This window comes from Musa acuminata, chromosome BXJ2-4 (assembly GCF_036884655.1).
Source record: "Musa acuminata AAA Group cultivar baxijiao chromosome BXJ2-4, Cavendish_Baxijiao_AAA, whole genome shotgun sequence".
NCBI lineage: Eukaryota > Viridiplantae > Streptophyta > Magnoliopsida > Zingiberales > Musaceae > Musa > Musa acuminata.
In genome coordinates this window covers 28,915,489-28,930,481 of record NC_088341.1, presented here as the reverse complement: position 1 = coordinate 28,930,481, position 14,993 = coordinate 28,915,489, and the positions used below count along the sequence as shown (strand labels likewise).

Here is a 14,993-nt window from a genome sequence, read left to right as displayed (position 1 = left end):
TACCATGTGATGTCCTACTTCTACATACCATATTGATCTGTCCATATAATGTCTTTCTTGTCCATGCTTCATAGGATTTAATGTCCAAGTTCAACCTTGAGGTTGAAGATGTATACTAATACAAAACTCTTTAGACAAACTCCCTATAGTTTTAATATTAGTGGCTATATTATCTTTAATAATTTCAATTTACTTAGTGCATATACCTTTCTTTTCTAAAACCCACCATAATAAATCTTTAGAAATTTCATTATAGACTTTCTCTATATTAATAAAATCCATATACATTTTTTCTTCATAATATTTTATTTATTTTTAAATAAATAGCTTATATTGTTGATCTTTCAACTATAAAACCAAATTGATTTTAAGATATATTCGTTTCAAGTCTTATACAACTTTTGATAACTCTTTCCCAAAGTCTTATGTCCTCATATCAAGGGGCACAAGGGTCTTTCGAAAGACCATGGGCTAAGCAAGGTTCTGAATACCATGCTGTACCAATGTACCGATCAACTATCGGTACGGTATGTACTGAGCTGTATCGAGCTTACTGACATACAGTACACCATGGTGTACCAATGTATCGCCCATACCAGTCCTCTATTGGACTATTATGTATCACTTGTATTGAGCGGTACGGTACGATATTGCAAACCATGGGGCTAGGCTAGTTCAACTATGAACTTAAAAAAGAACACCAATCTAACTTATAGTCACCCAATCAGGTGGAAGCTTATGAAACCTATTGACCCTCCCCAGACCTCGTATTGGTGAGTCTCTTGTATTGGGTACACCCCCCTTTTTACTACATTTAAAATATTAACATGATACAAGAATGATAAAAAAAATTATCAAATAAAAAGGTCTCATTTAACTATTTCATGTTTTTTAATCACATTTCTAACATTAATTTTTCGGTGGACCATTAACATAAAAGCCTTTTGGGCAAACATGGAATACCTAGATACCAACCTTAGATCAACCATATGTATGTCAATGAGTCATTTATGGAGATGGGGAAATGGGTTAGCATTTAAATAAAATACCCAATAAGTGAACAAGCCTCTTTCATCGAGTAGGTAAATAAGACTTGAAACACTTTTAGATAATTTATAATAATTTTATAAATAAAATATTTATATGCATTAGGCTTTGAACATATTAACATAATTTATAATGTATCAATAAGAACAATACATGCATTTTGCATAAGAATAAATTAATATATATCATATACTCGGGTACTCATCTTCTTCTTTTTAGAAAATATAATAACTAGACACTTAGGTACGTATTAAATCCGTGAGGATCAACCCCACCCTATGAATATCCTTGCTGGACTTAAACGTCATTCCACATGTCGGGTCATGGATTTGCGTACATTTCTCATAGGATGACAATATCTTAACCCTCAAATTCATCTGATAAGATATTTTTTCTTTAATTCTCCTATAAGGCCACTATCAAATATAACTCATATTACCTTATTGCCTTGACTTTTTTAGACTTATGTATCATCCCTTTGTTGGTCCGAAGGTTTACCACCCTTGGAATCGGCAATGAGGTATAAGCCTTTTTATTTGAATTATTAAGAACCAACTTGATTCTATATATATATATGTATATATATATATATGTATATATATATACATATATATATATATATGTATATATATATACATATATATACATATAGTATTTATTTATTTTGATTGCATGTCAAATTGTTACCATACATGCACTTCTAGAAATGCTAGATTCATATTATAAAACAATCATGTCACAAGTCAGGAAGACTACTGCTATATAATTATAAGAAGATAAATAAACTATGATATATCATGGAATTTAATCAACAAATATAAAATACAAGCTCACCCAATTTTGATATTCAAAATAATATTTATAACTTACTAAATAATGGAATATATTTTTAAAACATCTAATCAGGTCGACAACTCATTTACCACCGATCCAAGTCCAACTCTAAGCTAATCACTTATAACTCTAGTCACTTTATTAGAATTTGTTAAGGTATCCAAACCATTCAGTCGTTGCAGAGTATCATGCTAGTTTAAAATCTAAGTATTTCATGAATGGCATGTGTCTTTCTGTTCTAGCCTGCTTCACCTAACAAGATTCTACGCATTATACATGCATCCAACGAAACCTTTACCTTCCCATATCTTGTCAACTAGTATAACTTTCTCTGTAGACACTCGAAAAACAGGAGCTTATCAAAATCTTTAAATATAGGTGAAATAGCCCACAAGTTAAAGAACATTTAGATAATTTTTTGCAGAAGCAATATTTGATGCACAATTCTACCCATTGATCTACAATGGTGTACTGGTTACAGCTTCTTCAATATTCTTCATCTCTATAGCATTGATCCCCACCTAACCCTGTTGTTTTTGTACTGCATTAATATGGGTCATGAAGTCACCCCTTTCGAACAACTAAGACAGATTCTACATATGTCAACCAATCAAAACATCTTTTTCTAGTTTGAAAACCAATGCAACAAGTGACCTAGATGGGGTTTCAGATAACGAAACCTTTCTTCAAAGTTGTTTCAGTCGAGACATAGGTTTCACGAGTCCATCTTTGTTCCAACATCATCCTTCTCTCTAGCTTCATAGGTCTCATGGATCTTGCCCATGTAGGAGAGGGCCTAATTGATGAGAACTTTCAGATGACGAAGCCGGGGTAGAGACATGGTAGAGATATTGATGTTTCACCTTCTCTTCATCACATGTTTCCATCATTTGACACTGAATAGCATTGTCGAAGTGTGTAAGAGCAGAGTGTCTCGATCTCCAAGCGGTTAATAGAGAAGAGATGGGTAGAAGAAGTGATGTATGATGGTAGCCATCACTTTCAGTTACATTTTGTAGGCTATAGAATATTTAGGATTTTCTCCCAAGGCGAGGAACTTATTAGCAAATCATACCCTTTTCTTTCCTAAATTAGGTCTTGTCTCATAATGTAAATCTATTGATCTCAATGGATAATTTAGTCAAACAAAGAGAATAATAATAAATCAAAATAATGATAATATATTATCACCATAAAAGAAATCGACAATTCTTTAAATAAATTTTTAGCTAAATGTGCTCAAGCAAACGTGTCAAATAAGCTGAAGTTGAACAATAATTTCCACCTCTTAGTGAGAAAATTAAATTATTAATTTATAATTTGATTGTTTAGTAATCAATCAAACCAAGCCAAAGTGAAAATTAAGTCTAGTAAAAGAGATATTCAAGTTTAGTCAAATCAAATCTAATTATTTGGGGTATCACAAAGTTTTATAATATGATTCATGATTTTAGTTTTTTTATAATTAGAATAGTTTTATATGTCACCCTTATTTTTGTAAATTTATAATTAGAACAACTTTGTACGTTACCTTTATTCTTGTAAATTAGCACTAAAAAGCTTTTTCTCCATTCATGAAGCATCTTCCTAAGTCTCGGTTGTTTGTTAAATAAAGAAGTTAACAATGCTATTCCTTAGTCTCCTAAACTTTTCTAGACCTTAACGGCATACCATCAAGTCCCTCACTCTTAGTTACATTTTTTAAAGCGTTTTTTACTTCATTGTCTGTAATTTTATGAGCAAACTAAATCTATGACTAGAATCTATCGTTAAAGCTAAGTTATCTGTGGAATGTTCATTAAATGCTTTATAAAAATAACCTCATTTTTAATTTCGTGTTCCTCTATCTTTATCATTAATGCATCTAATTTTACCTAAATCCTTGCATTTTCTTTCTATATCTTTAGTAATTCAATATATATCTTTTTCCTATCACTAGTACCTATCTTATTATAAAAATTATTATACTTTGTACCTTGCATACTAATAGCCCTTTTAGCCTTTTTTTTAGATTTTATATAGCTTTTAAATTTCTCCTTATTTTTATAATTTTGTCGATCTTTAAAGTATAATCTTTTAGTGATAATTATTTTTAGAACCTCCTCATATCACCACCAACTCTCTCGTAAGGCTATGCATCTACCTTTAGTCTTGCCAAGAATCTCCTTCATTAAGTTCGTAATCTTATTGCCAATTATAGTCAAAATAATGTTAATATTAGCCTCGTTTAAGTTCTAAACTACCACCCTTTTCATCCTATTCTTAAAAATCCTTCCATTATTATTTTTAAATTTTGCCATCGAGTCCTAGTAAATTTTTCTGCTACCTTTTTCCTCTCTTATTTTCTAGAACAAATATATTTTCTTCTTCCAGTTTAGTCACATCCCACCAATATGATTAATTGTGTTTCTTTTGTTCATATTATTAGGGTTCACCTTATTAGCCTATATTTGTGTATCGATCGATCAGTGATACAGTATGTATTGTTCTATATTGACATACCATGTGTTGGTACGGTGGTGCATACTGATGGTACAAAAAAATGACCAAAAATAACTGTAAAAATTCCTAAAAATAAAAAATAGTTAGATTAGGGTTTTTAAGTTAAAAATAAATATAAATTTAGTATAATTTTAGTAAAAATAATCTAAATTAGGAAAGAATAATGACATATATTTTTTTTGGGCTTTAAAGAGTAGCTTTATGGTATGTTCCGAACCATTCTTTCATTGATATTGAATTATCTACAAATAAAATATTTGAATTTTAAATTATTTGTTCAGCAACTTAAATTTTAATATTCAAATGAATAAGTAATCGATCAATAGATATACTTGGTTCTACCACCAAAAAGAATGACAGGACTCCACGAGCAGTAAATTGGGATTCTCGATTCTATGTATCTATATATTAATTTATTTGTCAGACTCAATTTTGAATTTGATCCCATGACATAATGTACTGATACACCTTATGTCATTGGTGCGTTAATGTTATGATGGTCATAATTTAATCGATGTGAGCCACACATGTCCGGGGCGGCTCTTGAGACAAGTAAAATTGTAGTATGTAGTGGTACGAAGATTGGAGAATAATGGAACTTCTACTTTCACCACTGATCTATTCTTCTGTATCATAAGATCGATCACCGTACTTTTACTCAAACAAGAATGACCAGCTATCATGTACTGTTGTTGGCTATAAGATTTTCTATAATATGATGGTTGTGAATACAACAAGCTCCGCTCTATGTCTACTTTGTGTAATCTCTGCTACTTCTGCTCAAAATCATCCACTGCTTTCCCCTTCCCCTTTCATGTAGAAACTTGACCAGTATTTCGTCGAACTCTATGATTAAATCTTAGTTGACACATATAAAATATTTCTCGGTCTATGCACCACCCTCAAACTGTGTAGATGGGACCATTGACTCCTCGACCAACATCATTCTCGGTCGAGGCACTATTGTCCACATCGTTGCCATGTCTTCGGACTGAGCGAGTTGTTGAATGCGATTGAGGTGTCTCATCACCCAATTTGATTCTTTCAAATGGTATGACTAATGTTATTACCTTCCCCTTTGCCTTTACCTTTGCACTTGCACGTTGGGTGGACGACTGTGATGGTTGGGTGTCTCTAGTTCCTCGAATAGTCTGACTCGTTGTTGTCCGATTCTTTTTGCCACGTTCTTACCAAGGGCGATCTTCCTTATGTTAGGGATGTGCTTCCTCTTTTTCTATTGCCTCGGTGATGAAATACGAAGGAAGTGGAGGGTCTCTCGCGTCATCAAATAGAGGACGAGGCGACGTCTCCTCTTTTTTGCCCGTAACGTCGCCAAGGCGACATCGCCTCTCTTCTCCCCACGATGTCGAGGATTCTTCTCCTAGCGCCGAGAGTAGTCGCCAATAGATGAGGAGGGAAAGCGGTGTCGATCTCTAGGTTCTCTTCTCCCTTTTCTTTCTTCCCTCAATTAATACCACCCTTCTCCCTCTTCTTTCTTCTCCCTTGATCACCGCCCGATTTAGGACAGTAGCGGGGCGGAAATAGCCCAAATCAACGGTACCGCCTAGGAGTGGGCTGTCATGGACTTAGCTGGAATTATCTAAGTCGTGAGGCACCCTTGCGGCAAAGTCACAAACTTAGATGAAGTTGCCTAAGTCGTGAAGCACCTTTGCGCCAACTCCTCGGACTTAGTTGGGATTGCCTAAGTCATGAGGCGCCCTTGCGACATATGCGTCCGCAAAGGTTCAGCCTAATTGCAACCTCGTACAGGTCCCAAAGGACCTGTAAAACAGAAAGTTGATTAGATTGAAAACGAGTGACGGACAAGTCTCGACGTCTCACGAAGAGGGAAGTTTTACAAGTAATTCAGCAAGCACCTTAAGTGCAAGAGAGAAAAGAGAGGAAGGAGAAAACAAGGACTTTAGAAGGTAGAACGAATAGTTGCAAGTCCACAAACAACTACTCACCGGGTGCCGGGCGCGAAGGCAAGTTCCCGTCAAGTTAACGTGCGAACTTGTGAAGATTTTTCAACGCTCGAAAATATACCGAAGCCCCATCCAGCCCTGTGCCACCCGCGGGGTTCCAGGGTGCTGAGATGGCTGAAATTTCACGTGCAGCTACGGCGTGCAGAAAACAAGCTGTGGCACGTGAAAACGGAGTTATTTTGGGGCAATTCGGCCCGGCGCGGCAAGCGGTCGTACTGCAGCGCTGCGAACTATCATTGCTTACATTTTCTAAACAAAAAACACACAAAATCAAGGCAAAACATGTTGCCATGTCTTTGTAGAAGCATGCAAAAGCAATGGACGATTCGTTGAATGAAGTTGTTGCGGGTGCGCGACGACCGTTCATGACAGGGCAGTCCTTGTACCGGTCTACTGACGAACCGGTACGTACCGCTCGGTACAGGCAGTATTATTTGAAATTCAAATCCTTGCTCTAACATAAATTGTGAATCTTCATTGTAGTATTGGAGGTCAATGGTATCAGTCTCTAGTTCCTTTGGCGCCTTGTCCAACTTGGCACACCACAACCTTAGCTGTATATTATAGTGAACATATAAACCAGTTTCTCCAACCGCCTATGCGATAGCTATTGCGGGCCTTCATGCGAATCAATGCGAACATTAACTAGTTACATTCGTAACCACTCGATGTCGTCATTTGTGAAAGTTCACGAGCATCAACTTTCTTTAAATTTGGTGTGTCCCCTCTAAATTGTAACCATCACTTCGATTGGAAAAAGATATAAATAGGACTTTATTATTATAACAAATAATTAATGTCAAATTTGGTTCATAATCAATATTTAATTGACTAAATATGGATCAAATTTTGATCAAATATACTAAAAAATACACTAATTACAGCAGTAACATAGTTAATTAAACCCTAATTTATCCTCTTTCACTACTATAAACATGTCAGACACCCTAATAGGTATAAAGATATTCAATTATCTTAATATCGATCAAATTTTGATTAAATCATCATTAAAATCATTAATTACAGCATTAAAAAACTTAATTAGAACCTAATTAAACCTGTTATACCATCACAAACATGTAAATCACCTTAATATGCATGTAATACAAAGACTTAACCCATTAAGTATCTAATTTGAAAACAATCAGCATTAAACACACTAATCCCAACATTGAAGATTTTAATTATTCCCTAATTAACACTATTCTAACAATATAAAGACCTCAAACAATATATTGGACATTGAGAACATAGAATAGGCTTAATATTCTTATAAATCATCAAAGATCGAGAAAAAAAATACCTTTAATTAGAAAGTTCCTCTAATTTAGGTATTAACCTTCCCTAATTAGCCTCTCAAGCTTGATCTAATCTACAAATTTCAGCTTTGTGAAGTTCAAGAGAGTGCAAATGAGAGAATAAGAGAATATGTGAGTGAGAAAGTGATTAAGAGAGTAGATGAGTTAGAGAGAGTGAAAAGAGAGAGAACGAGGGAATAGAAAGGGTTTTTAGATTTGGTTCAAACAGTCAAATGGATCATTTGAATTCAACAAATCCTAATCATTGATCAGTATCGATCGAATCTGACTGTTACCGATCAATACAAGTCGGTAACGATCGGATTTTGATTGTTCCGATCAAGACAAATCCCGTATCAAGCGCTCTGGGGTCCCTTGTTATGGATCCCCCGGTATAAGGTGGTCTATGTGCCAGTCCCCTGTTGAACCGATATGTACTGCCTGTACCGTCCGGTACAGGTTAGCACAATGAACCATGCATACTATATCTTAATATCATGGAAAACTAGATTATTAAGCTCTTTAAATGTTCTTCCTTAGATATTCCTTCAAACAAGAAGACTACAAGTGTTATGATCCTACTTCAAAGAAATTACATTATGGATGTTACTTTTGGTAAAAGTCTATATTTTTCTATAAACTCTTCTTCATCATAGTTTATGAATTTGGACATTTTAAACCATATCTTCCTGTTTAAGACACATCTAGCTCTATATCCAACTAATTCTATGAATGTGGATGGGATAAATTGTGTCTTCTCTGCACTGCCGCTGTGTTTATTCCAAAAGGTGGCCCAATCACTACTTGAGCATGTTCAAGTATCCCAGTTTGATAATAGGTACTAAATTTAGTTCTAGCTCCTTTCCTAAAATAATGATTTGAGCATGTTCAAATAAAATAATCACTCACATTTGAGGACCTAAATCTACCAATTGATAACTTATCTTCGTAACATAGAACTGTCTTTACAATATTATGTCCATTTGAAATTCAAAAAATAGCCCATGAGGTATTTAGAGAAAGGAGTTGGAGAAAAGCCATGACGGAAGTGAATTCCTTGGAAAAACAATGAAAATCATTGAACTTCCAAAAGGAAAGAAACTAATTGAATGTAAGTGGGTATTCACTATAAAATATAAGGGTTGTTGGTACTTGGTACTCCAGAAAGGTGAAATTATACGAGATTCGGTTTGTAACCAAAGGCTATACTCAAACATATGGGGATAGACTACCAAGAAACCTTTCACTTAAGTTATACAAAATTAGAATATGATACATGTATTACTATATTTTAATAGATAATTTGGTTGATCTCTATAGTAATTTGATATTAAAATTGTGTTTTTGCATGGTAATCTTGAGGAAGAAGTTCATATGGAAGCACCTTTAGGACTTGATGAAGGATTTAAATATAATAGCGTCTGTAGAGTAAAGATGACATTGTATGAATCAGAACAATCTCTTGGAGAAATGGTTTGGTAGATCTTTAAAACCAATGAGAGAGATGAAATTTCAATAGAGCTGAAGTGATCATAGACTTTTTATCAAAGGGTGACCAATTGGTAAAATTTCATCCTTAATTGCATGTCGATGTAATTATCAGAGTCTTTTTTTCAAAGGGTGACCAGTTGGTAAAATTTTATTTTTTAATTGTATATGTTGATATAATTACTATTGGCAATTACCTTGAAGAAATGGAGACTCCGAGATATACTGGCAAAGAGTTTGTGATCTAAGATTTGGATAAGCTCAAGTATTTCTTGGGTATTGTGACAGCTCACTCATGGAAATGAATTTTTATCAGCAAGCAAAAATATATCATTGGTCTTCTAAAGGAAATAGGAGTGTCTGGATGCAAACCAACTGGAAACACTTATTGAACAAAATCACAAGTTGGATGATGGTATGGAAGACACGATTGTAGACCAAGGGAGATGTCAATTATTTGTTTCGCATAAGGTTTGATATCACTCATGAAGTATGGTAAGTTAGTTCATGCATTCTGCTAAAAATTTCTTCTACAAGCAGTTCACAGTATTCTATGATATCTAAAGTCCATTCTGAGCAGAGGTATTCTATTCAGAAAAAAAGTGCAGTTGGGTGTAGGCAATATAAATTGGGCTGGGTTGATGACATGGAAGGGTAAGAAGCAACTAGTAGTTACTCGATAATGCAAAGATACAATTTAGAGCCATGATATTCATGAGCTATTATGATTGAAAAAAGTAATTGTTATTGAGTTGGAGTTAAATGGGAAGGAAATATGAAACTATATTGTGATAATAAGAAAATAATCAGTATTGCCTATAATTTCAACATGATCAGATAAAGCACGTTGAAGTGAATCAATATTTTATAAAAGAAAAGCTAGATAGTGGATTAATCTATATTTTCCCTTATATCAACAAGTAGACAAGTAACTGATATCCTAACTAGAAGTCTTCTGAGTCATTCTTTTCAAGATATTATTGGCAAGCTGGGAACTGAAAATATTTATTAACCATCTTCCTATTTTGTTTACTTTCTTGTAAATCTAATCCTAATTTACAAGGATTATTTAGGATTTTTCATAGTTTCCCTATTGTGGAAATCACTTGCTTAAATTTGGGGAGATAGTTTCCTAATTTTGAGAAGATCAGTTTCCTGATTTTGTGGAGATTAGTTTGTTGATTTTGTATGATTGAGTCTCCATTTGTGCAACTGTACTCTATAACTTCTGTAAGTTTTCTAAAATCAAGTGAATGATAAAGAATTTCTTTCTGCAACCATTAAAACGTAAAGGAAAGTAAGAGAGAATAAAAAGGATCACATCATGTGCACTCATATAAGATTGATCTAGCTAGGACTATTGGTTGCTGCAAAGTAAAATGAAAAGTATTCGAGTCTCAGAAGCTTCCTTGAGAGCAGTGATCATCTTCAATGGAAGTAGAAACCAAAGAGGGTCAAATATATCCAAGTCTATTCAGCTTTATAGCCATGGATGGAGATCTCTTCGAATTACCTGCCATAGAAATTTGCATTTATTTCTTCCAATTTTTAACTATTAACTTACATCAGAGTTGGCAAAATTTTCTTGTATTCCAAAGTGGATGAAGATACCTTAGACATCTGGGACACTTCTTATATGTTACATAATAATGTTCTAACAGATTTCGAGTTTATACACATTTACTTCAGTTTTCTTAGGGGGTTCTGTTTTAAAATGTTCCACAATTCATGAAAATTGCCTCCCTGACAAAAAAAAACAAATAAGGGGAGTGGTGGAATTGCTCGGAGCCTTTTGGCACTCTAGCATGATTGTGTGTCTCAGGAGTCCCAAGGAAAGAAACAAAAAGGAAATTCCCAATCGATGAAGTGCTATGCAGTTCTCAGTGCCAGAAGCATTTGAGAAGGATCACAACCATTTTGCGGTGAGAATGGATTGGTAAAAGGTTAACCCACCATTGTGGTGACGTGATTATTGCCACCAATGCAACCCCAGCTTCATTTATGAGACTCGCTCGGTGTGAACTCAGAATTTGCTGTGGCGTACCTTTTCCGTGAGCCCTCCTGGATATTATTTTATATACTTACTGCTTGTTTGTTAAGTGTCAAATCTGTAAAAGCCAATCGACTTAAGGTAGTAAGTAACCTGACAATCGATGTCCAGGAATGATGTGGAAGCACAATCATGCAAGTCCATATAACGCTTTTCACAGCACGATTCTCCTGTGACGAACAGGAATCTTTATTTACTTATTCAATGGTCATAGGTCGTGGCAACCTGTTAATCTAACATGTTTCGCTATGCTTTCAGGAACTCTATCTAGGTCATAGGAAGAGGCCTTCCCAATTCTATGATGTTCTCCAAGCCACCTGAAATGTCCCATCTGCATTGTATGTATTGTTCGCGCCAATAAAAGATTCAAGGGCCGGCACCTTCGGAGCCTTTCAATTTTAAGATGGGATGATGCTTAAAAGAAATATTCGTAAAATATCGAAGATTTGGATTTGTTGTTGTTGTTGTTGTTTGCCTGGTTTGTGTGTACCGCGAGGACACGTGTTCCTCAAAGCAAATGGAGTTTTCAACAGAGAAAACCAAACTAAGGTTATCTTTTCTGTGGGGGGAGAGAGAGATTTGGTTTCTGTTGCTATCCGTATCCACCCATATCTTTTCCTTGAAGTCGTACCGCGTCATCATAGCATTTCTTAAAAGTCAGTCGTAGCGGATAGGATCGGCATCCTTCCACTTTGGTCTAATGAGCCGAAGCCACCTCACCAAGATAAGATTTTACCAAGAACCGCACTATCTGCTGTCGCCCCACCATGCCTGTCTCCATCTTGGCTCATCCACCGTACTTCCCAAGGACAGTGTCGCTTCCACTTCCCACCAATGAACCCTCCTTCGAATTCAATTACATGCCGACTTCTTTAGAAAACGTAACGCACTATTTCTTGTTTCCCCATCCATGCCCTTCGTCAACAAGCCTGGCTGCTTAACCGTACTCTGCAAGGACGTACAAAGATATTCCGCTTACCACCACCAACAAACCCCCGCAAGCATCTCAAGGAGATAAGACCTTTGAAGAATGCACTCTCTTTTGTCGGTTCATGCCGTCTTCAAAGCTCATTGATTGTACGCTTCCAGGACACACCGTATGCTATCTTCATCTTTTACGGAAAGAAATGGTATGATTAATGCATGGTGGTATGTCCAGTTAAATGTTCTAGAATTCAAAGCCCCTGGCGGGCATAATCGTAGATATGCTTTCCTCAAACTTGAGCACCAAAATGATTTGTTTATGTGCTTTTTGTGTGTTATAATGTCTACTATATTACACCACGGAGTTGTCTATCAAATACAAAATTATCGTTAATTTTGAAAGAATAAGAAAGCTTTTCTTATCATGTGAAAATATATTTTTGTCATGATTTTTCATCATTTTAGAAGAAAATCAAATCGGAGTCAATATATGAAGTTGGGATATCACTGTTTTTGCTTTAGTACAACTTTAAAAAAAATAGTATAATCACATTCATTCAGAACTAGTGTAATTGGAGTCTATATATGATTTTTTTCACTGAAACTTTCCAAGCCTCCATATTAGATAATGGAAGGGTTCTTCAATGAATTAAAAATAATAATAATAATAATATACTTCATAAAATATTCCAAAATCATATCAAAAGCAATGTGCAAGGTCTTCAAAGGAATTCAATTGAATATTACTTTATTTGATGTGATTATACTATTTTTTCGAGAGGGTAATACTGTTCATAAATACTCTTAAAAGAATAGCATAACTCAGATCTGCATATATTTTTTAGCCAAAAACTTTTCAAATCTTCATATAGGAAGTGCTTTTTCTTAAGAATAAATGGATTATATTGTGAATATATTTTTATAAAAATATCAGATTTAATGCATCATAAAATTATCAAAAATCAGTGTAGCCTTGCATTTTACATCATTAAAATTAAAAAATACGAAAAATAAAAATAAAAAGGGATATGGAAGGTATTGAGAAGAACTCAATGGTTTTAATACAGTTCAATTTTTTGTTCTTTTAAATCGAAAATCTTTTAATTTTGGGATGTGTTATTAAATGCATATTATATTATTTTTATTCCTTAGAAAAACCCTTTCATTACCTTACAAGGAGGTTTGAAAATTAAGTTATTTCTGTACATTATAAACACAACATAACCTTATTCAAAATTAGTTTTACTCGATCCATATATAACTTTTCTATTCAAAAACTTTCCAGACCTCCATATAAGATAATGGAATGGTTTTAGAAGAATAGAAAATATTACATGTTTTTGGATAAAAAATCTCAAAATTAAGATAGATACTTTCGGCTCAAAATGATCAAAAAGTAGTGTAATTGGGCATCTTATATTGAAAATAAGATTAACAGCAACCCGAAAGGTATTTAAAAGAATAAAATAAAATAAAATTTTATTTCACATAATTATATTATTTTTAAATAGAGATACATTATTTTTTAAAATTACTAAAAAACAATATAAGTTCATTCAAAATCATTATAATTAGGGCATATATACGAGTTCATTACCAAAACCTCTATATAAGGTAATTGAAGAGTTCTTAATGAAAAATCTATGATTAAAGAGTTCTTATGGGAATAAAATAATGTAACAGGTCATTTTACATGGGAATAAAATATATGATATGCATACTTTTTTAATGAAAAATCTTAAGATTAACACACTTTCCAAAATATCAAGAAAATAATGTAACAGGTCATTTTACATCATAAAACACATAAAACTATACGAAATGATTTCTAAAGTAATGTTGAAAGCTTTTGAAAAATTCAATTGAAAATAGCTTGACACTCAAACATCGAAAGGAGCTACCTTGTTTTTAAATACTATTAAAAGATATACCATATTCAAAATTAGTATAACTAGTGTCCATCCGTTCACCCAAAACTCTTTATAACCCATATAAGGCAATTGAAGGATTGAAATATTAAGATTGATAAGTATTTTGAGATTTATGAAGCTACTATCATAGGAGAATAAGATATCCTAGTATGAGAATGAATTCTCGAAGAAAACTTTAGAAATTAGAGTTTAGTTCTTATATAAATATCTCATTTATTTTTAGGTTTTGATGGGGATGAGTCAGATGTGAGAGAGATTTTGGATGCTCTTGGATTTTTTTCTAGAGTGTCTAGAGAGGGTGCTCATTAGAATTTCTAAAGAGAGTGAGAGAAAATATATAAATTCTTTATGCTTTATGTAAGAGGTAGTTTACTTGAGTGGGGATTTTAAGGGTCATATAAATGATGTCACATGTTGAAGAATTTATTTATTTATCCTGAATATAGGTAGAGAATTATCTAACGTGGGTTTCTTGATTTATTTATTTTTATTTTAATTTACTATTTTAGATTTGGGTACTATTTATGGGAATAAAATATTTTTATAGACATAATTTAAACCCTTTTGGATTGTAAAATGACGAGATAGGATTTGAAATCTGAGCATATAAGATTTAAACTAGTTGACAAGAGTGTCTAGCGGATCTGTCTCTAGATACTAGTGCCTAGTTAACACTTAATTACTTCTTCCTCCATGGTTACCTTCTTCGTCCATTTATTTGCAGAGCATAAATTTTGCTTTGGCTATTAATATTACGTCGAGGACTAGTTTGAGACTGTGTGTGGAGAGATGGCCAAAGACATATTTTGAGCTTGATTTTGTGCATCAATTCAAATTAAGGAAAATGCAGGTGATTTGCGTGTAGCTGCTCATTTAAAACTTTCTATCGACTTGACAATGATAAACAATAGGCTCTTAGATGATAAGAGAATCT

At 33.8% G+C, this 14,993-nt stretch overlaps 1 protein-coding gene across 4 annotated transcripts in view; it reads left to right on the top strand.

Annotated features, from left to right (window-relative positions):
- LOC135610211 (fatty acid amide hydrolase-like) overlaps positions 1-11,657 on the top strand; it is a 71,504-nt gene extending 59,847 nt beyond the window's left edge. For 2 of the 4 annotated variants that reach the window (XR_010486070.1, XR_010486069.1), the window contains one exon: positions 11,463-11,513. Coding sequence is in view for 2 of the 4 variants with exons in the window: in XM_065104426.1 (XP_064960498.1) it covers positions 11,463-11,525 (63 nt within the window). In the remaining 2 variants the exon portion in view is untranslated. Of the gene's footprint in view, positions 1-11,462 lie in introns of all 4 variants that reach the window. The other 2 variants (XM_065104426.1, XM_065104425.1) reach the window with 1 other exon arrangement.
- Positions 11,658-14,993: the final 3,336 nt, after the last annotated feature.